Here is a 24,465-nt window from a genome sequence, read left to right as displayed (position 1 = left end):
GTTTAGTATTTACCCCTCAAGCACTGTGTGGGAGTGACACAGCTGAAAAACTGTGTTAAGGTTAGTGTGTTGGTTTTAGCCATGGAGTATCTTTGAGTGTTTTGAGATAGTGGAATCCTGAGTAAAAGTCCTCAGTCAGATAGCACAAATCAGTCAGAACATATCAGGTTTCAAAATAAAACAAGTAGAAACAAAAATAAAGCCAAATCATTGGAAAGTAACTTGCCCTATGTAACTTGCGCTTCTCTAAGTTGCGGGTCTGTAAACATGAGTTAGTTAATTTGCTTCACGAAGTCCCAACCGGCAATTATGAGCAACATGGGTTCATCTTCCTGTCTGCCCAAACCCCCCACACCTCACCGTTCTGTCAGTGCCTACATTGGCTTCCTGTAAGATATAGGGCTCAATTTAAAATTCTGGTTCTTGCTTTCTACATAATGCTGATCCCACCTATCTATCCTCCCTAATACACAAGTATGTCCCATCTAGGCCCTTACGCTCTTCTGTCCGTACTCCCACCTCTGATGCTCGCCTTCAAGACTTCTCGAGGGCTGCACCATTCCTATTGAACTCACTTCCCCCCTACGTTAGATGCTCACCCAGACTCCACTTCTTCAAAAAAAATCATTAAAAACCCACTTCTTCATAAAAGTGTTTCAATTAAACGGTTAATAGCTCCAGACTGGTTCCTCTATTGCAACTATCATAAGTCTAATACTACCCTTACCTTTTTTGTCACTTTACCCCACTCCATCTAGCATGTAAGCTCATTGAGCAGGGCCCTCAACCCCTCTGTTCCTGTGTGTCCAACTTGTCTGGTTACAACTACATGTTTGTTCGTCCACCCACTGTAAAGCGCTGCGGAATTTGTTGGTGCTATATAAATAATAATGGGTCTCAATCACCTGCCTCAGAAGTTGGTCAATGGGCCACCTGCACAGCTAGATGTTGAGTCCTTCGAAATTTCTGCAAGTCTGATACCTTCTGCTTTGGTCAAACCAAGAAACCCCAACAATCACAACAATTACCTGTAAGACTAACAAAGCCATGTAGATGGACAAACTTACCGCACAAGTCCACAACACCCCCCGCATATTTGCTAAAACTTGGGACCCTTGGTTGAATGCACACATTACCTGAACCAACCGAAATTGCACTGCAAAACTGGCCCCTCTTCGAACAAATCCTAAATTAACTGTAATTAAGGAGACCACCATATCTGCAATTCCTCTCTCTAAAACCCCTCCCCCCCCCCCTCTTTCTCCTTTCCTCGGGCATATCAACTTCCCCATTAACAACTACCCCCGTCCACCCTTTTTTTCTAACTTTCCCCTTCTACCCATTATACCCAGAATTCCAATGTACATAGTTCTCCTGTCCTATAGGCTGCCTCTGATAAAGGCATGCCAATCCCATAACCCCTGCCCCTTGTAATTCCAGTTATCCATACATTACCCCCACCACCCCCGCCTGTTCCACCAACCCAGAACCAAACACCGATCATACAGCAGCAAACATATTAGGATGCAGGGCCATCCGCGAGACGGACCTGCCACACAGCTCAAACCGACCACCCATCCATCCTCCGCAATCAATAAGGCCCGACCTCATTCCTGACACCCAAACTATGCCCATTACAAGGGTCAGACAGATTCCCACCACTCTAAATCTGGTGGCGGGGTCAGGCAACATGCCCTTGAAGGAGCCCCGACCACCGGACCCAACACCCACCCAAAATCCTCTGACCTTACAACAGCAAATGTTAACATGCTTATGATGCCTTCAACCTGTCTGCCTCTGTTGGTTGAATATCCTATGTAACCCATGTTTTTACCCCTCTGTATGTCACATTGAAAAATACAAATAAAGAATAAAAAAAAAAAAAAAAATCTAATAATACATGTTTTAATGCACAATTGCAAGCAGTTTGGCCAAAGCACAATGCAATAATTAAGCTCTGCAATGAGTGATGAAGACATAGATGCATGAAAGGTGCATTTTAAATTAGCATAGCAAGGTTCATTTAACATACACTGTGCAAGAAAATTATCAAGCAAATATATAGGTTAAATGCTACTTCTATGATTCTTTCATTCAGTTTTAATTCGAGTACACATATCGATCTTCCACAATAACGACAGGCATTGCACTTCACATAGCCATTTATCATGTATTGTGAGGTTACACATTTGTGGCAATATCTCTTCAACAGCCACTTCCTGGTTTCAACAGAAGCTTAAGATACTTGTTCTTTTAAAAAAAAAAAAAAAAAAAAAAAAAAAGGAATGTAGGTATAAATTTAAATCTAAATAGAACAAACAATACAAGCACTGAGAACAGACAACAGCTCAAGTAGCCTGCCAGTCCAAAAAGAACCAGGGCCATTTGCATATCAGACTAATCCCACTCAAAGGGGTAGTCCAGATCCAAAATGCAGGCTGTCTCTCTCTACACGAGAAATACAGCAACACCAGACAATTGTTTCTGCCCTGTTAGGGAGCCAATATCACTCTAGGTATCGTAAGTAAGGAGTTCATGTCTGGATTAACCTATAATCTTGGGAAGAGCAAAAAATAAATAAAAATAGATGCAAGAGAGTACTGAAAAACAGCCCTTCAGTGGGTCCCCGTTCATATCTCAAGTGAGTTTTTTCTCATCTTGTGCCATTACAAAAAGAAACAGGGCTATTTGCATATCAGACTTATCCTTATCCAAAAGGGTGGTCCAGATCCAAAATGCAGGTCAGCTATCTGCATGAGAAATACAACAACCTGACTCTGCATGCGAGATACAGTTTAAACCGGTCAGTAAAATTAAATCATTAATTTAAAATCAAACTGCAAAACAATTAGCCTATATTGAGCTTTATTAAGTGTCAATGTCAAGTGCTAAAATAAACTGAAAACCATGCTCAGTAGTTTGTGCATCGAACGATAATATGTATCCTATCATGACAAAACAGTCCTATACATAATAAAGTGGGATAACAGTGATATCAAAGGACAAACTAAACCAAATCATTACACCTAGGACTCAACACCCAACCCTACAGGATTTTCCCTAAGCAGAGCCTGGGCCCAATACAGCATTGAAACAGCTACACCCAGGATTCACAGCACCCAGCCCTGCAGGATTTAACCCAAGCAGAGCCTGGGCCCAATACAGCATTGAAAGTGAACACCCAAGACCCAACCCTGCAGGATTTGCCCTAAGCAATATATATCATGTATACATGTCATGTCATGTATACATCCTCTCCATATGATATGCACAAAATAAATCACCTTTCCAGGAGTAGGAGAAGTGCTGCTCGGCGGTCCTATGCCATAAGGCCGGGCTTTTGTAGATCAACACTGTTATAACGCCCCACGTCTGTCCATGGTGGTAGCGACGTCAACGTGCGGGTGACATCACGAAGAGGACGCGCGTGCTTGTAAGTTTTGGGGTCAAAGGCAGAGTACAGCCAGTCTGATACACAAGTGGGATATTTATACGCACTCATTTCTTCTACCCATTGCCCTGTCGTGGTTTCCCTTTGCTGGTTATCCGAGAGTGTGTTCCTGATCGTGTTGCTTTGGTTATTGACTTTGGCTTCATTCTGACTTCCCTGAATTCTGGTATCTCTGACTATTGGCTATTCCTTGCAACTGTGTTTCGTTCTGTGTTCCTGACTTCGGCTAGTATTTAGACTATTCTCTGGTACGTTAAGTCCCCCCATTCTAAGGTCCGGTTAGACGTTATCCTTATTCCTAAGTGTGATATGAATATTGCGTGATTGATCAATTGTAATCCTGACACCAATACAGCATTGAAACAGCTACACCCAGGACTCACAGCACCTAACCCTGCAGGATTTGCCCTAAGCAGAGCTTGGGCCCAATACAGCATTGAAACAGCTACACCCAGGACTCACAGCACCTAACCCTGCAGGATTTGCCCTAAGCAGAGCCTGGGCCCAATACAGCATTGAAACAGCTACACACAGGACTCACAGCACCCAAGCCTGCAGGGTTTGCCTTAAGCAGAGGTAGCATTTGTGGATGATCATCTTGAGAATACCTGGACTTCTTATTTTTCCTATTTCTGTTTTAAAATGTATTCCTATCTATCTCCACCCCCACAGTATTACTGCTTAGTTGATGACTATTGCACCCATAACTCTTGTTTAGTTAAATGTTTGTTTTGCTAGTGTTAGTTCTTGCACTCTAAGCCTTGTTAATTTATGATGTTCCCTATTTATGACTTTTACCTATCTTATCTCTGCCATTCCCTCATATCCTTAAATTTTAAGTCCCTTTCATCTGCTTTTTCCTTGATTTTGTTTTTAAACACCTCAAAGATTCTCCACCCACAATCTGTCTTATCTAACCCTAGATTCTCTCTTATAGCCTGGGCCCAATACAGCATTGAAACAGCTACACCCAGGACACACAGCACCCAACCCTGCAGGATTTGCCCTAAGCAGAGGTAGCATTTCTGGACGATCATTTCGTACCCCACATCCTACCCTCCCCAGGCTACTCATTACAACTTTAGATCGCTCAAATTACCCAGCTTTACTGACAAAGCAATCATGCCCACTAAGCCCACCACACCTAAAATAGCTAAAGTCACACCATACCTTTTTAACCCTCCTAACCTTACCCACAATTATCACAGCTCAATTCTCCATATCTTAAAAACATAGCACCTATTCTCCTACTAATGTTCTCACTTCTATTTTTCACTCTCTCTCTCTCACTACCTTCATTATTAAAATCTCTCTATCATTTTAATTACCTGTTCCTGCTGACACCATCGTCATTGCTCCCTCTCCGCTTCCCTCATCTCTGTGTTCATCACATGCACATTACTCATATTTATCCAGCCTTTCTCCACAAACCCCTCGTCCCCAACATTTAAATCTTACTCACACCTTCTCTTCCTTTCCATCCTACTGCTCCTAGCAGCTGGTGATGTCCACCCAAACCCTGGTCCCTCCTCTACTAAGCCACCTGGTACTAACACTAGAAACCACAACAATCTAATATCCATTCCATGTAACTCTTACTATAATTTCTGCTTTAAAGCTGCCCTCTGGAATGCACGCTCTGTGTGCAGCACCATTAAATCAACTTCCATGCATGACCTATTTATCTCACACTCCCTAAGCCTACTTGCACTAACAGAAACATGGCTCTCTCCCTCTGATACTGCTACCCCTGCCTCACTATCCTTTGGTGGTCTTCACTTTACCCACAACCCAAGACAAGCTGAGAGTAGAGGTTGCGGTGTAGGTTTTCTGCTTTCACCCCACTGCTCCTTTAAAACTCTGTCCACCACACCCCCCCCCCCCTCTCTTTTCCATCATTTGAAATTCATTCAATTTGCCTTTTCAAACCCTTAACTGCTAACATTGCCATTATTTATCGTCCCCCTGGTTCCCCTCTCCTCTTCCTTCACCACTTTGCTGCCTGGCTAACCTAATTCCTCTCTTTTAATATTCCATCCCTAATTCTTGGGGACTTCAATATTCCCATTAACCCACCTTTGACCTCAGCAGCCTTTAAACTACTTTACATTACTTCCTCCCTCGGACTATAGCAGTGGACTGATTCTCCCACCCATGTAGCTGGCAATACCCTCAACCTAATTTTCTCTTATGCATGTACAATATCCTAAATCTGCAACACTCCATTTCCTCTCTCTGATCAACACCTCTTATAGTTTGCTCTCAAGTACCCCCTCTCCCAAAAACCTCAGCCTAACCCCCCTCAACGCAGGAAGAACCTTAATTCTATTGACCTGCAGCACTGTCAGCTGATACTGATTCACACCTGCTATCGTTCACTGGCCATCTCCACATATAACACTGCCCTCACCTCTGCCTTGAACGCTGCAGCCCCGCTCTAAACATGCACCTCGAGGAGGACACTCCCCTAACCATGGCATACTAAATCAACACCCTATCTGCAAAGTTGCTCCGGTTGTGCTAAACGCTCCTGGCGGAAGTCTCGCACCAAGTCAGACTTTCTCCATTATAGATTCATACTGTGTTCATACAGCGCAGCACTTGCCTTTGCCAACAGTCATACTTTTCCTCTCTCATTAGTTCAAGCTCCAGCAATCCCAGGTGTCTCTCTGACACCTTTAACGCTCTTTTTTGCCCTGCTGTGACCACCCCCCAAACTAACCTTACAGCCAATAGCTTTGCATGCTACTTTACTGACAAGATTGAACAGCTAAGGAAAGAATTCTCCCCACCTTGCTGTTCTCTTTCTAAACCACATGTAGATCATGCCTTTCCTACCCTTTAGACTTTCTCCCCGGCTACTTAACAAGCAGTGGCTGCGCTTCTCCTTTCCTCTCACCCCACCACTTGCCTGCTTGATCCTGTCCCATCTCACCTCATCAGGTCTCTCTCCCTTTGTCTTGTGCCTTCCTTAACACAAATGTTCAACTGCTCTCTCTCTCTTCTGTCATTGTCCCAGCTGACCTTAAACATGCCACTGTAGTACCTATCCTGCAAAAAAACATCAGTCTGGCTTCCGCCCTCTCCGCTCTACTGAGACTGCTCTTATCAAAGTTACTAACGACCTAATCACAGCTAAATTCAAAGGGCACTACTTCATACTAATTCTTCTTGACCTCCCTGCTGCCTTTGACACTGTTGATCATGCTCTCCTTCAAACTCTTCAATCACTTCAGTCTGTGACTGTCCCCTCATGGTTTTCCTCCTATCTCTCCCAATGCTCATTCAGTGTCTCCTTTTCCAAGGATACCTCGTCCTGTCTCGGTTGGAGTCCTCCAAGGCTCTGTCCTTGGTCCACTTCTATTTTCTCTTTATACTGCCTCTCTTGGCAAACTTATTGCCTCTTTTGGATTCCACTACCCTGTACGCTGATGACACCCATATATATATCTCTTCTCCCCGGACCTCTCCCGTGCCGTCCTGCAACCTGTCACTGTTGGCCTTTCTTCCATCTCTGACTGCATGTCCTCCCGCTTTCTGATACTCAGTCTCTCTAAAACGGAACTCCTGGTCTTTCCTCCTCCTACTAATGATCCTCTCTCTCGCTCTCCCTTCAAGTCAATGGTATCCACATAAATCCATCCTTGCAAGCACGCTGTCTTGGCGTCATACTTGACTCTGGCCTCACCTTTGAGCCTCACATCCAATATGTTGCCAAATCCTGTAGATTCCAACTTAAAAACATAGCCCAAACGCCATATTGCCCGGCTATAATAAATGCCGCCGCCAGACTGATTTTCCTATCTAGTCGGTCCTTTCACACCTCACCCCTGTCAGTCCTTGGCTTCCTGTATCCTATAGGAGTCAATTCAAAGTGCTAACCCATACATATAAAGCACTGAACAATTCTAGCCCCTCATGTCTCTTCACAGATCCATAGGTATGCCCCTTCTCGGTCCCTCCGCTCTGCCCGTGACCTTCTCCTTTCCGCTGCTCGCACCCATATTGCCAACTCGCGCTTGCAGGTATTCTCGCATGCAGATCCCTTCCTTTGGAATAGCCTGCCTACCACCATTAGACTCTCCCCTAGTCTTCAATTGTTAAAGAAGTGCCTTAAAACTTATCTCTTTAGGAAAGCTTATGGTCTCCCAGAGTAACCTCTACCTTACATACCTGTCTCTTGCTCTCTTCTAAAGGGCAGCATTCTACTCTCTCCTACAGCTCTGCTTCACTCCCACCTTATTTGATTGATATTTCCTGTCCTAATTTGTTTTATACCCCACCTCCTATAGACTGTAAGCTTGTTTGAGCAGGGTTCTCTTCAACCTATTGTTCCTGTAAGTTTTCTTGTAATTGTCCTATTTATAGTTAAATCCCCCCTCTGATAATATTGTAAAGTGCTATATAAATGTAAAAAAAAAAAAAAAAAAACACATTAACATACCGTATATACTCGAGTATAAGCAGAGTTTTTCAGCCCATTTTTTGGGCTGAAAAACCCCAACTCGGCTTATACTCGAGTCAAGGTCTGTATTATGGCAATTTGCATTGCCATAATACAGACTGGGGGGAGAGGGGGGCTGGCAGAGCTGTACTTACCTTTCCTGCAGCTCCTGTCAGCTCTCTCCTCCTCTGCGCCGTCCGGTCAGCACCTCGGTCAGCTCCCAGTGTAAATCTCGCGAGAGCCGCGGCTCTCGCGAGACTTACAGTGTGAGCTGACAGAAGAGCTGAACGGACCGGCGGAGGAGGAGAGAGCTGACAGGAGCTGCAGGACAGGTAAGTTACAGCTCTGCCAGCCCCCCTCTCCCCCCCACTGAACTGCCACTGGACCACCAGGGAAGGAGAGCCCCCCTCCCTGCCATATATCAAGCAGGGAGGGGGGACGAAAAAAAAATATATTAATAAAATAAGATATAATAATATAAAAATAATAATAATAATAAAAAAATTAATAATAACAAAAAAGGGGTATAAGGACCACTATGGGAGGGGGGGGGGGGTATAAGGACCACTATGGGAGGGGGGGGTATAAGGACCACTATGGGAGGGGGGGGGGTATAAGGACCACTATGGGAGGGGGGGGGTATAAGGACCACTATGGGAGGGGGGGGGTATAAGGACCACTATGGGAGGGGGGGGGTATAAGGACCACTATGGGAGGGGGGGGGGGTATAAGGACCACTATGGGAGGGGGGGGGGTATAAGGACCACTATGGGAGGGGGGGGTATAAGGACCACTATGGGAGGGGGGGGGTATAAGGACCACTATGGGAGGGAGGGGGGTATAAGGACCACTATGGGAGGGAGGAGGGTATAAGGACCACTATGGGAGGGAGGAGGGTATAAGGACCGCTATGGGAGGGAGGGGGGATAAGGACCACTATGGGAGGGGGTGGGATAAGGACCACTATGGGAGGGAGGGGGGGTATAAGGACCACTATGGGAGGGAGGGGGGAGTATATGGACCACTATGGAAGGGAGGGGGGTATAAGGACCGCTATGGGAGGGAGGGGGGATAAGGACCACTATGGGAGGGAGGGGGGATAAGGACCACTATGGGAGGGGGTGGGATAAGGACCACTATAGGAGGGAGGGGGGGTATAAGGACCACTATGGGAGGGAGGGGGGGGTATATGGACCACTATGGGAGGGATGGGGGGGGGGATAAGGAACACTATGGGAGGGAGAAGGGGGATAAGGACCACTATGAGAGGGAGGGGGTGGGATAAGGACCACTATGGGAGGGGAGGGGGAAGTAAGGACCACTAGGGGAGGGGAGGGTAAGGACCACTAGGGGAGGGGTGAGTCAGGACCACTGGGGGGGGAGTGAAGGAACACGGGGGTGGGGAGGTAAGGACCACTGAGGGAGGAGGAGGGGAAGTCAGGACATATGGGGGGGGAGGGGGCGGCAAAAAATGTTTTGCCTACGGCGGCAAATATCCTTGCACCGGCCCTGCACACACTGCATTCACACACTGCATTCATACACACACACTGCATTCATGCACACACACTGCATTCATTATACACACACTGTAAATAAATATTCAATTAATATATTTTTTTTAGGATCTAATTTTATTTAGAAATTTACCAGTAGCTGCTGCATTTCCCACCCTAGTCTTATACTCGAGTCAATAAGTTTTCCCATTTTTTTGGGATAAAATTAGGGGCCTCGGCTTATATTCGGGTCGGCTTATACTCGAGTATATACGGTACATATATATATATATACATATATATATATATATATATATATATATATATATATATATATATATTTATATTAACATAATGATGTTAAAATAAACAATATGTAAGCAGTTTAGTTCTATGCAGCTCTGTTTTGTTCCGCTGAGGCTTTCACACAGACAGAACTGTAACCACTTTTCAAGCTTTATGGTCTAATGTTTCTTTTGCATTTCTCTCCATCACTAATGGGTGCTTGGCAGGCCATTCTCTCAAAGTAGTTTCATTTTCAATTACACACAGCTTTTATCATAAACAATGCAACCTACTTACCCTTCTAACCGGACATCAGGTAAAGATCTGTTGAGTGCTATCATTTCACTAGCCATTAAATTGAACTGATTGATTTTGAACATTTCCTTCATCTTCTCTTGGTCTTCTTTAGGAAGGACAACAGGCTTTCCCATTTCTCCTGGGCCTTCATGTGGCCTTTGAACCATATCAAGACCTGAAATGAGAAAAGTATATATGCTTAACAAAACAAATCTCTCTTTAACATACACTCAGGTATTCTATCATTAACCCCTCCACTGAGCCATACTCCTGGCCTTACAAGCCCTAAATCACGAGTACAGGCTCTCTTTGAGCTTTCTTTGAAAAAGCCTGTATATTAAACAGATCATACAATAACAGCATTATTCATGAAGAATTTGAACAAAGCTATCCTAGAAGCCTGTAAACACTATGTTGTGGCTTCGACAATTTGGCAGAGTAGTTTCACTCATAACTTTTATACTGGCCATATACCATATGCACAATTCACCAATGAAAATATTTAGAGGCCCAGATACTTCTTAATCCCTAGCAGAATGGAAAAATCACATAAATGTATCTCATGTTGGCAGTATCTATACAAAATACTGCACTGGGTGTTCACGCAATGCAAAAAGATTGAACACTTGGGTGTAGCAGATTCAGCTAAGTCAATTCAAAGCTGAAAAGGTTGGCAGCAATTCAGCTGTGCCAACAATTTTAACAGTGATTACAGTTGAATCATCTTATACCATAATGCTTACTGCTCCTTAGTACGATAAAATTACAATGTATGATCATGCACTACAAATAATTTGCACGGAATAACAAGTGAAAGGCTAGGGCTTTGGGTGGTAGGGATTCCCCATTTTCTTTAACATAATAGAAATATAACGAACCATACTATCAGTATTGAGGAAAACCTGAAGGTTAATGCAGACTATAGCTAAAAAATAAAAGACCACACAAGTGACTACTTTGCATTGTCCACGTTTAATGGCCATCCTGGATAGATATCATGTTAGAGATCTTTACGCATGTATACATTTAAACCATGTACCTGCTTGCACCAGAACGATGTAGAGATTAAACATATTCTCATCTAAACTGAACCAAAATGTTTAAAACACTGAATGGAATGAACAATGCTTTTCAGCTTCATTATCATTGCCTTCTTTTTAACCCCTTCAGGACGGAGTCAATAGTGCACGTTCTGATGAAAACAAAACGTAAACAAAAACTGGAATTTGCGCTATAGGTCTGTTCAACCGTAATTCACCGCTGTCACATTAAGTGCACCCACACTTATTATATATAATTTTGTTAAGGAGAAACAGGGCTTTAAGTTATCCTTAACTATTCATATATGGAAAATAATTTATTATGAATAAAAGTTAAAAAAATGTGAGAAAATAAGATTTTTTTTTAAATTTGTACTTCCGTCTGACATTTTAGCTGCGAATGTCATAATACTGAATGTTAAAATTTGCTAGATTGGTTATGTTGCCTTTGAGAGCGTATGGTGGCCCAGGAATGAGAATTACCCCCATGATGGCATACCATTTGCAAAAGTAGACAACCCAAGGTATTGCAAGTGGGGTATGTCCAGTCTTTCTTAGTAGCCACTTAGTCACAAACACTGGCCAAAGTTAGCGTTCATATTTGTTTTTGTGTGAAAAAAGCAAAAAACTAATATTTGGCCAGTGTTTGTGACCTTGGGTTGTCTACTTTTGCAAATGGTATGCCATCATGGGGGGGGGGGGGGGGAATTCTCATTCCTGGGCCACCATACGCTCTCAAAGGCAACATAACCAATCTAGCAAATTTTAACATTCAGTATTATGACATTCGCAGCTAAAATGTCAGACGGAAGTACAAATGTAAAAAAAAATCTTATTTTCTCAAATTTTTTTAACTTTTATTCATAATAAATTATTTTCCATATATGAATAGTTAATGATAACTTAAAGCCCTGTTTCTCCTGAACAAAATTATATACAACAATAATATAGTCCATAAAAGTGCAGTTCGTAAAAAAAAAAAAAAATCAAAAAACGTCACTTTTACTTAAAATATTGTTGTAATACATTTTACCAGTTTGATACACTAATATTGGAGTTCAGCGAAGTCTCCCGAGTAAAACAGTACCCCCTATGTACAGGTTTTATGGTGTCTTGGAGAGTTACAGGGTCAAATATAGTGCTTGCGAATTAAATTCTTTGCACTTTCTCCCTGTGTTGTCAGGCATGTCAATCAAATTTTAACTAAACAAATCACATAATTATGTTAAAAGATTACTTAAATATACATGTAGAATTTTATTTTAATATATATCCATTTATAGGTATTTAAATTCTACATGTATACTAATGTAATCTTTTATGTAATTATATGTATTTATCTATATATATATATATATATCTATATATATATATATATCTATATATATATCTATATATATCTATATATATATCTATATATATATATATATATATATATATATTTGCGGTTATTTGTATTTTATATATAGATAGATAGATATAGAATGTCATTACCATATTAATAACAAAATACAGTTAGAATAAAATACATATGAATATATAATTTATATTAAATTGTTTCAATATTTTATTTATTAATTTTATTTACCGTATTTATCGGCATATAACACGCACTTTTTTCCCCTGAAAATAGGGGGGAAATCGTGGGTGCGTGTTATACGCCGATATCCCATAATTACTTACCTGTCCTGAAGCGTGGGCCGGCTTCACAGCTTGCACCGCGGTACAGGAACTTTAATTTCATGTTCCGGTTTCCGGCGGGACTGAAAGGAAGTGTGCACAATAGTGTGCACACTTCCTTTCAGTCCCGCCGGAAACCGGAACATGAAATTAAAGTTCCTGTACCGCGGTGCAAGCTGTGAAGCCGGCCCACGCTTCAGGACAGGTAAGTAATTATGGCAGGGGAAGTACACTATGGGAGGGGGGGGGGGGGGAAAGTACACTATGGGAGGGGGGCGGGGGGGAAAAGTACACTATGGGAGGGGGGGGGAGTACACTATGGGAGGGGGGGGGAGTACACTATGGGAGGGGGGGGAGTACACTATGGGAGGGGGGGGGAGTACACTATGGGAGGGGGGGGGAGTACACTATGGGAGGGGGGGGAGTACACTATGGGAGGGGGGGGAGTACACTATGGGAGGGGGGGGGAGTACACTATGGGAGGGGAGGGGGAGTACACTATGGGAGGGGAGGGGGGGAGTACACTATGGGAGGGGAGGGGGGAAGTACACTACGGGAGGGGAGGAGAGGGGGGAAGTACACTATGGGAGGGGGGGAGAATACTATGGGAGGGGAGGGGAGAATGGGAGGGGAGGGGGAGAATACTATGGGAGGGGAGGGGGGAATACTATGGGAGGGGAGGGGGGAGAATACTATGGGAGGGGAGGGGGGAGAATACTATGGGAGGGGAGGGGGGAGAATACTATGGGAGAGGAGGGGGGAGAATACTATGGGAGGGGAGGGGGGGAGAATACTATGGGAGGGGAGGGGGGAGAATACTATGGGAGGGGAGGGGGGGAGAATACTATGGGAGGGGAGGGGGAGAATACTATGGGAGGGGAGGTGGGGAGAATACTATGGGAGGGGAGGGGGGAGAATACTATGGGAGGGGAGGGGGGAGAATCCTATGGGAGGGGGGAATACTATGGAAAGGGGGGAATACTATGGAAAGGGGGGACACTATGGGATGAGGGGGGAACACTATGGGATGAGGGGGGGAATACTATGGGATGAGGGGGGGGAATACTATGGGATGAGGGGGGGGAATACTATGGGAGGGGGGGGGAATACTATGGGAGGGGGGGGGGAATACTATGGGAGGGGGGGGGGGAATACTATGGGAGGGGGGGAAATTTCCTGGAATTTCTTTCTAAAAATGAGGTGCGTGTTATACGCCGGTGCGTGTTATACGCCGATAAATACGGTATTTATTATTGTAATTATACGTATATATATATTATATGTGTATATATCTACTATATAACTATATGTACTTATATTAGTATTAAAATACACTTTGTATGATGTTACATATATATATAAAAAAGGCGCTTAGAATTTAATAATATAATAAAACAGTGAGTAAATCAACACATAAAAAGGTAAAAGCTGCACCTTTAAAGTGCACAAGCTCTAAACACACCACGTTAACAAAATACTGAAAAAATGTACAGTGCTGCTGCATATACTTAGCCCCAAATCTTGGGAGTGGCACTGGTAGATTATTTAAAGAAACAATCCAGGCACAATAACCACTACATTACTTTGCAGTGGTTATGGTGCCAGTAGTGCCCTCCCAGGGTCAGTAGTCAAACTGTTTAAAAACAGTTTGACAACCCTGGGGTCTGCCAGGATAGGGCTGTAGTGTGTGAGGGGTGCAATATGTGTGTGAGAGTGGTGGAGTGTGAGGGTTGCAGTGTGTGTACAGGGGTGCATTGTGTTTGTGAAGGATGTAGTTTGTGTGTGTGAGGGGTACAGTGTGTATGTGGGGGGGCAATGTGTCTGTATGGGGGGACGTGTGTGTGTGTGTATGGGGGGGACGTGTGTGTGTATGGGGGGGACGTGTGTGTGTGTGTATGGGTGGGACGTGTGTGTGTGTAGGGGGGACGTGTGTGTGTGTATGGGGGGGACGTGTGTGTGTGTGTGTAGGGGGGGACGTGTGTGTGTGTGTGTATGGGGGGGACGTGTGTGTGTGTGTATGGGGGGACGTGTGTGTGTGTGTATGGGGGGACGTGTGTGTGTATATGGGGGGACGTGTGTGTGTATGGGGGACGTGCGTGTGTGTGTGTGGGGGGGACGTGTGTGTGTGTATGTGTATGGGGGGGACGTGTGTGTGTGTATGTGTGTGTATGGGGGGGACGTGTGTGTGTGTATGGGGGGGACGTGTGTGTGTGTGTGTATGGGGGGGACGTGTGTGTGTGTATGGGGGGGGACGTGTGGGTGTATGGGGGTGTAGTGTGTGGGGGTGAGCTATTGTGTGGTGTTGGGTCTGTGGGGGTAGGAGGGCCAATTATTAAATATATACTTTCATTTTTTTATTTTTATTAAAAATAAAAATGATAACGCCCCTTCCTGCTTACCTGGGAGGGAGGACAAATCCTGTAATTCCTGGTGGTCCAGGTGGTGAGAGTGAACTCTAGCAGACTCAGGAGTTGCTAGAGTTCACTCTCGCGAGATTCGGAACATTGCCGTGGTAACCGTTGCAACGCTCCGAGCTCACAAGAGGAGAACCCGGCGGAGCTGCAGGTTAGAGCTCCCCGGGTCCTCTCTACCTCCCTCCCCTCCCGGTTGTCAGCAAAGTGCTAGTGGGCAGGAGAGGGAGATCTCCTCTGATACCCCTTGTCATAAGGATTTCTGTTTAAGCACCCCAGTGATATCTTTTTGCTTATATCATATGTATGTGTGTTATTAATAAGTGAGCAGTCCATTCATTCCATGACTAAGGGCGATCAGTGCACCGTTTATTCATTCACGATCATCCATATCTTTTCATCAGATCCATGCTTGGTATTACTTATACGGCTAACGGATAAATGTGCCGTCTATCTACAGTTCACTATGCTCGACATTAATAGAATCTGACTGATTACGGTCAGTCAGGTTCAGTCGGCGAAGGGATACAGTGCGTTGGCTCCACCCCGCTCACACCCACGTGGGCGGACCTAATTATGAGTGACGACAACAACACACACAGCAATCCATGGTTTGGCGCTAAGAGGCATTACACGCCCAGCGCCCCGATTGGCTGTTTAAGGGGTTAAGTCATATGACTCGGTATTTAAACGCTGTATGCTCGAGTACATGGTTTACGTTTGACAAAGGCGCTTTAGCAGCGCCGAAACGTGCGTTAGGTCTCATGCTTTTTTATTTTAACTACACGGATTGATGTGATCACTAGGGGAGGAAGCCTTTGACATTTGAGCTAGCCAGTAGCTAGTAGCAATTCAACCTGTGCAGTGTAGAATTATTTTTCTCCTTACAGCCTGTACTACTAGCTCCTCTTTCTATATAGGAGAGGGAGTTCTCTCCAGCTGTTGATTGAAAGCTCTGCAGCAATTATAGAGACTCATCAGTGAGATATTAGGGGTAGCTTCTAGCCACTGAGCCTTTGCAGTGTAGATATTTTCTTCTCTTTATAGCCACTACTAGCTTTTCCACACACAGGCTAGGCCGCTAGAGTGTTCTCTTTAGTTGAGTTTTGCAGCACTTACAGAGATCCACTAATTAGATCAAGCATATTATGTTGCAACTTTCTTTTTAACTGAAGCTCTGCAGCATTTGCCAAGATCTACCAATTGGATTTAGTTTATCTTGTTACAACTTTCTAAGAGTGGAAGAGATACTTTGTTCTCTCTTTCCCCACACACTCCTTTACTCCTGTTATATAGATAGTTGCTACAGAGAGCATCTCTTTACACTGTTCAGTGCCTGACTCTCAGCCCACGCGTATATATAACTCTAGCCTCTTTACATAGAGAGTCTCTATATAGAGGTATCGTTCAGCAGGGCTGTTCTCTATAGGCACTGCGAGCTCTATGTATAGGCTTTCTATATTTTTATATAGGTTTAGTCTATTATAAGCTCCCTCCCCCTTTGGTTTATAGTTGTGTTGGTGTATTAAGTTTCCTTTTTCTCTATATATTTTTACTGGGATCATACATACTTCCTATGATGCCCGCAATAAAGTTTATTTTTTTAAGGTCGCTACATCAGGTAGAATCGTCACTGCAGTACTATTCTCTAGTGTTCCTGAAGCTGGTTCAGCTTGGGTTCACGTTTCTCTCTTTTTCATTGTGTATATACAAGGGTTATGCCCTCTTAGTTCTGCAGACACACTCTAGTTCCCATTTATTGGGAACGCTTGCACCCTCGTGCCTTCTTCCTACAAGCTCTAAACACACCACGTTAACAAAATACTGAAAAAATGTACAGTGCTGCTGCATATACTTGGCCCCTAATCTTGGGAGTGGCACTGGTAGATTATTTAAAGAAACAATCCAGGCACAATAACCACTACATTACAAACAACAAAAAAACAACAAAAAAAAAGAACTTTATGCAATTTATTTTTACTGCAATAATATATAAAAGCACATCACCGAAAACATTAATAGGACACTTTTTAAAAGGGGCACTATAGTCACCAGAACCACTACACTGTAGACTTTTCAATGTAAACGCTGCATTTTCAGAGAAAAGGCAGTGTTTACATTGCTGCCTACTAAGACCTCAAGTGGCTGTCACTCGGACGGCCATTAGATAGTCCTGTGTCAGTGCTCTGCATACACGCGCTGAATGCTACCCATACAGAACATACGCAATATTCTCCCAATGCTTTTCTATGGTAAAGCATTGGCTTAGTTGAGATCATTAAGATAGATGAACTCTGCAATGGAGGAGGGACAAGCCATGGCAAAACCTGCACAGCGTGGGGGAAAAAAGGGTGAGTAAAAACACCAATCATGTGATCGCAGGTATCTAAAACAGACACACACCCCCCCGACAGAGGCCTGCACGCGCACACACCCCGACAGAGGCCTGCACGCGCACACACCCCGACAGAGGCCTGCACGCGCACACACCCCGACAGAGGCCTGCACGCGCACACACCCCGACAGAGGCCTGCACGCGCACACACCCCGACAGAGGCCTGCACGCGCACACACCCCGACAGAGGCCTGCACGCGCACACACCCCGACAGAGGCCTGCACGCGCACACACCCCGACAGAGGCCTGCACGCGCACACACCCCGACAGAGGCCTGCACGCGCACACACCCCGACAGAGGCCTGCACGCGCACACACCCCGACAGAGGCCTGCACGCGCACACACCCCGACAGAGGCCTGCACGCGCACACACCCCGACAGAGGCCTGCACGCGCACACACCCCGACAGAGGCCTGCACGCGCACACACCCCGACAGAGGCATGCACGCGCACACACCCCGACAGAGGCACGCACACGCACACACCCCGACAGAGGCACGCACACGCACACACCCCGACAGAGGCACGCACACGCACACACCCCGACAGAGGCACGCACACACCCCGACAGAGGCATACACACGCACATACCCCGACAGAGGCATACACACGCACACACCCCGACAGAGGCATACACACGCACACACCCCGACAGAGGCATACACACGCACACACCCCGACAGAGGCATACACACGCACACACCCCGACAGAGGCATACACACGCACACACCCCGACAGAGGCCTGCACGCGCACACACACACAAACCTTATATTTTAATCCACCCAGCCTCCCTACCTCACATAGCCAGGCGCCTCCATGAAGCTCAGGGCGGCCGGCTACAACACTCCCGCGGGTGGACGGCTGGCTCCATTATTTGCCCAGCCGGGCGTTTTAGATAAAAAGCTGATAAAAACCCAGGGAGCCAGGGCAAAAATTTTAGTCGCCATGGTGACCTGGCGCCTGGGATTTGTTGAGCCCTGCTTTTGTCCCACCTTGGAAATCTAAAACCAAACTAACAAGTTTATAGATACAAAACTACAAACTGTGGCAGTTAAAATGCAACTGCAGTGAAACCTTGGAACTCAAACTTAACCCATTCCAGAAGGCTGTTTGAGAACAAATTTGTTCCAAAACCAAATAAAAAATTTCCATAGCAATTGATGTAAATGAAATTAATCCGTTCCAGAACACAAAAAAATTGGCACATTTAATTTTTTTTTTTTTTTTACAGTTTAATAATACCTTACATGCATAAAATCATACAGAAAAAAAATAAATACAATGTAACTGAAAAGAAAATGTAACTTCACTTTACCCATCAGCTCTGTTCGCTGACAGAATGGAGCTGTGTTCGCTTTATCTAGAGCTAGGGATCCAATGTGTCATGCCAACGTGGTTCCAAAGCGGTACCAATTGTGATTTTGTTCTAATGCAGAATTTTGTTTGGTTACAGAGACATTTTTTTTCTCAAACATTTTGTTTGAATACGGAATTGTTCGAGTAAGGGAGCGTTCCAGAACCGAGGTTCCACTGTATACTCAAGAGATTAAGGGATAAGTAATCTTGCTCCACAACACATGCAATTATACAACATACATTACTCTGCTTGGACTGTCCCTTTAAATATAGTTGCCTTCTTTAACCCCTTAAGGACCAAACTTCTGGAATAAAAGGGATGTATGACATGTCACACATGTCATGTGTCCTTAAGGGGTTAAAACCACTTGAGAAAGAAACATCTGTCACACTAAGTGCACAGTTTAACACAAACAAGTATATTTTTTCTCTGAGAGAGCTGTCAGAACCAGTTTAGATGAGCAATGCTGCATTTAGTGGACTGAACAAATGGAGATTTGGAATTTATTTTTTACATAAATAAAAAACAACTCTGTGCATTAAACATTTTCTGTGTTCTAATATACTAACTGACACATCTCATTCTCTTAACAAGAGCAACAAGCATTTTTGACAGTGAAAGGTATTTGAATTTACTTATGAACAGAAGCTACATGCCTCTTTGCAAAAATTGTACACATGCAGTCAATGTTAAAATGAACACTCCAAGTGCACTGTAGTGGTCATGGTGCCAGTCGTGCCCTGGCATCCCACCAAGGTAAGTCGTTAAAATGTTTTAGAACACTATAACATCTCAGCCAATGAGCTAGTCCTGTACTGCAAGGCTTGGCTCAGAAGCTTCTGTACTATTGAATGCTGAGAGAAGGCAGGCCACCAGTAGACTCTATGTAAAAAGTCTAATCATCCTATGTGCATATGGACATCAAAAAGCCCTATAACCTAAAAATCAAACACCTGCAAGGTCAGTGACATATCTGCAACTGAATCAGTAGCTCCACCTAAAGATAGAGATATTCTTTATTTAGCAGACAGGTATTTTGTTTGAAAACTTTAAACTACACTTTATAGGAGGGTAATTGTTTTGCCATTCTGTATCACTCACATTTTAAAGGTAAATAGCTCATTCCAATGGTTTTTGGTCAGCTTTTCCTTAACACATAGATTATCTGACAAATGGTTGAACCAAGAACACATAACTTTGTTACTTTGATGAATGTTTCTGATGATATCATTTCAAGACTAGACAGTTTTAGAAGAAAATATATTCTTGGAGTGAATCATCTGTCTGCATGGTATAATTGGTTAGGAGATTGGATCTAGCAAAAAAGCATTCAGTTTTTGTTTTTGTTTTTTGAAAACTGTTAACCAGTGTTTTATAGTATATATATATATATATATATATATATATATATATATATAGAAAGTAGAATTGACAGCACTCCAAGGACTTCTTCTTAAAAAGTAACTTTTATTATTCCAAATAAAATATCAACGTTTCAGTCTAGCGATTCTAGACTTTCATCAGGACACCCTGTCCTGATGAAAGTCTAGAATCGCTAGACTGAAACGTTGATATTTTATTTGGAATAATAAAAGTTACTTTTTAAGAAGAAGTCCTTGGAGTGCTGTCAATTCTACTTTCTATAATTTTTGCCGATCAAGCACCGGGCATTCTATTGGAGCAAACAGTGAGTGCAGCACCTTTCGAATTTTTTTTTTTTTTTTTTATATATATATATATATATATATATATATATATATATATATATATATATATATATATATATATATTTATTATTCTGTTTTGCTTGACAGCTCAACAGTGTGAAAGAGCAGAAAACTAACAGCAACAATATCATCAAAGTAACTGTTTTCACAGGCAGGAGGTCAAACAGGTAGCATCTTGACAATTACCAGAAAGCTGTACTACTCCTATACCAAGAACTACTGCTCTTCTAAAATGTATGCTATATATCAAGAGAGGTATTAAAATGCCATCCTTGAAATGACCATGCTTGCTTTGAAGCATGGGGAAATGAATTCTATTATTTTGCTCACTGCTGTACACAGAAAGTTAATGAATAGAAATAAGAGGCTCTTAACAGACACCAGGGCGATGATACAATCCAGACAGAAAAGCATGTGGATTTTATCCCATCACTGATGGTAGGTGTAACTGCAGAAATCTCTCATTTCAAGAATGACTAATCTTAGAGTCAGATTCATTGTGCATGGTAATCATTTTCATCTGAGCAATTAATCCAACACTTTAGTGCTTGCTTTTTCTCCCATAACTTCAAGAACATTTTTTTTCCATACAGATAATACCAGATAGATTAATATAAGGCAGAAGACAACAAATATGAGCAGGATTTATAGCATAATCAAAATAAACAAATGCCAGGTGTATAGCAATACTGTTATCTTACTAATAAAAGTCCATGATTATTCCCTGTCAGCTTTAATAACTACATTAGCTAATTTAATTGGAATTATCTAAAACTGAAGTGTTATCCAACCTTGTGCAAAGACTATTATATATAATATACACACAGATATAATAATAATAATAATAATAATAATAATCTCTCTCAATAGAACAAAGCACCCCATTCTCCACAATTGAGTGCCTTGGTGAAGCACACAGGGTTCACAAATATGATGCAAAGTGAGACACAGAAGGGATTAGTAAATCAAATCTTTATTTCACCCAAAAAACAAACAAAAAAAAACATAACACCGGGTGATCCAAGAGCAAATATAGAAAGGTATGGGGACCTTATCCTCAGGGAATCCAAACGTGTAACTTGACAACCACTAACACGTGAGGTTGCTGGGTCTACTAAAGAGTCTATATACATCAATAATATGTCTGTATAAGAATAAAAAAAGTAAATAAAAACCAAAACATCTGTGTAAGAAAGGAGAAGTGGTGTGTGAAGATAAAGTTTCTGAACAGAGAATATGAGGTCCAAGATACACAAATCAGACCTGATGACTAAGCCCAGAGAGCAACTATATAATTTACAAACATAGGACTTCATAGTCTACTTAAAGAATGCAACAAGGTCACCTAGCCCACATCACAATGGAGTTAAAAGGTATTTTACTAACCTTTTATCCATCGTGCCACTGGTCTCTTCACGGCTGGCCCTGCCTCCATGGCTGAGATCATCAATCTTGACGATCTCAAGCCAATCCAAAGCTTTCCCATAGGAAAACATTGGAAATCCATTACACATGAACAGCAAAACGCTGTGCTGCGTCAATCAGAATCTCATCGTAGAGATGCATTGAATCAATGGATCTCTGTGGTAAGTGTTCAGCAGAGACACTCAACGTAGGTGCTGCACAGAGACCGGAAGCACCTCTAGCAGCGGTCATGCCAAAGCATGAGTTGGCATTTGAAATATGTTATGAGTTGCTTTTGTAAACGTTGGGATAACATTTATTGTAGGCTTTGAGTGGTTTTTGCACATGTTGGGATAACATTTATTGTGGGCTTTGCTCTTACACTAGGCCTAAGCCATAAAACTACTAGATAACCATCACCAGAGCTGGACATAGGGCATCTTAAAAAGTATTGGTGTATATACTCTGACTTTGAGTTCTTCAAAGGACAACATCATTTTAGAAAATATAGAGTGGGCAATAAACTGCCAGGTCAAACCCCTCTGATTCACCCGAAGGTCTGCCCACTTGGCAAAAACTAGTTTAAGGTATATATTGAGGATTTTGGACTATCCAGTCAGAGATTTATTTATTTTCCCAGCAACTACTTGGAGACCTGTAACATCTAAATCGCCTACATTAATTATATATAAGGAGTAAATATATGTAAGGAATTTCTTGTATTTTCTCCTATTTTATTTTATGGACTGTTCTGCAATTTCTTTATCTGTGTTTCTGTATGTCATTTATTTCTGCATTTTTGTACACAGCATTGTTTACTTAATCAGCTTGTGTCTTTGTTCTCTATGAGCTCAATCTTTTGAGAAAAGCTCAGGTAAACACATTACCAAAAGGGTTAATAATATATGTCTGATCAGTAAAGTAAGGTTGTGATCCTATAATTCTAATGTATGAGGTAACCGAAGACGCCCGGATATAAAGTCTTGCTGGTGGCAGCAAAGAGTGTACTAGAGTGTTAGTGTAGAAGGGATTGCAGGGGTTAATTTTGTGGTTGCTGGGACTAGCAACAGGTAACCAGGGGTCTGGTGTCATTAACCCTTTCACTTCCACACTCTCCCCACTGTCTCGGCTGTGCCAAAAGCCTATGTTCGTGACAGTGGCTATCTGAATTATTGTCACTAAAAGTGTTCCTAGGCTGCAATGTAAACAACGCCTGAAGTTACATGCTCCAGACACCAGAACCACTTCATTAAGCTGTAGTGGTTCTGGTGACTATAGTATCCCTTTAAATACAGTGATAAGCAAATATAATCTTAGAAATTGACAGTTCCCTTTTAACATTTTTGTAAGGTAAGGCAGAGTCCAAGATATGTTTGTGGCTAAGCTGCAATGAATTACACATTATTTTGTGTGTTATTTGACATTTATCTTATTCTATAATTATTCAAAACTGCTCATAATTGCAAAATAAAGCATTAAAGGGACACTATAGTCACCCAGACCACTTCAGCTCAATGAAGTGGTTTGGGTGCAATGTCCCTCAGGTTTTAACCCTTCACATGTAAACATAGCAGTTTTAGAGAAACTGCTATGTTTACATAGCAGGGTTAATCCAACCTCTAGTGGCTGTCTTCCTGACAGTCGCTAGAGGCACTTCTGCGACGCTGGATGCGAAATTTGCATCCAGCGTGCAGAACGTCCATAGGAAAGCATTGAGAAATGCTTTCCTATGGACTGTTAGAATGCGCGCGCGGCTCTTCCACTCGGGAGCGGACGTCGGCGGGGAGGAGAGGTCACCAGCGCTGAGGGAGCCCGGCGCTGGATTAAGGTAAGTGGCTGAAGGGGTTTAACCCCTTCAGCCCAGCAGGAGGGGGACCCTGAGGGTGAGGGTCCCCCAAGGACTATATAGTGCCATGAAAACAAGTTTGTTTTCCTGACACTATAGTGTATGTGAAAGAAAGTATACAGAGGCGGGGCCTGACAGCCAAGATGGCCAGACCTGTTCTGCACTAGCTCCTGCATAATTGAGCATCAATTAAGCTTTTTAAGCTTTATGCCATGCTGGATTCTGCCGCTAAACGACCTGAACACGGTCTAGCATCAAGTGGGTAATCAAGGCTTATCAAGATGACCCGGGACATCGAGTACACACAGCATCTGACAGTGAGGCCTAGTGTGTCCTACGGACAAGTGCCGAGGAAAGGCGGCCGCTCTCTCAGCACGAGACTAGCTACCAACCAAGTCTGCTTTGAAGCCCCGCAACCCCTCCCCCTTTGGACCGGTGGGGGTTATCCAGTCCCCGCTGGGGAAGCTCACCTACACACAACAAGGGAAACACCCCGGTGCCCAAAATTGCCGCCGCAGCACAACACATGCAGCACCTAGAGAATAAGCTCACCCAGACCTAGAGAGAGAGTTTCGAAGCCCGATTCGATAGGATCTGCCAGGAGTTTTGGGTGAAAATTGCAAGACCT

The 24,465-nt window shown here is 43.3% G+C and overlaps 1 protein-coding gene across 1 annotated transcript in view; it reads right to left on the bottom strand.

Annotated features, from left to right (window-relative positions):
• GALNT1 (polypeptide N-acetylgalactosaminyltransferase 1) overlaps nucleotides 1–24,465 on the bottom strand; it is a 249,115-nt gene that overhangs the window by 153,989 nt on the left and 70,661 nt on the right. Inside the window, exon 3 of the mRNA XM_063451885.1 lies at nucleotides 9,974–10,148. Within this exon, the coding sequence (XP_063307955.1) occupies nucleotides 9,974–10,148 (175 nt within the window). The remainder of the gene's footprint in view (nucleotides 1–9,973; nucleotides 10,149–24,465) is intronic.

Source organism: Pelobates fuscus, chromosome 4 (genome assembly GCF_036172605.1).
Source record: "Pelobates fuscus isolate aPelFus1 chromosome 4, aPelFus1.pri, whole genome shotgun sequence".
NCBI classification, from domain to species: Eukaryota; Metazoa; Chordata; class Amphibia; order Anura; family Pelobatidae; genus Pelobates; species Pelobates fuscus.
The sequence above is the reverse complement of the archived record's forward strand: the minus strand, read 5'-3'. Positions and strand labels throughout refer to the sequence as shown.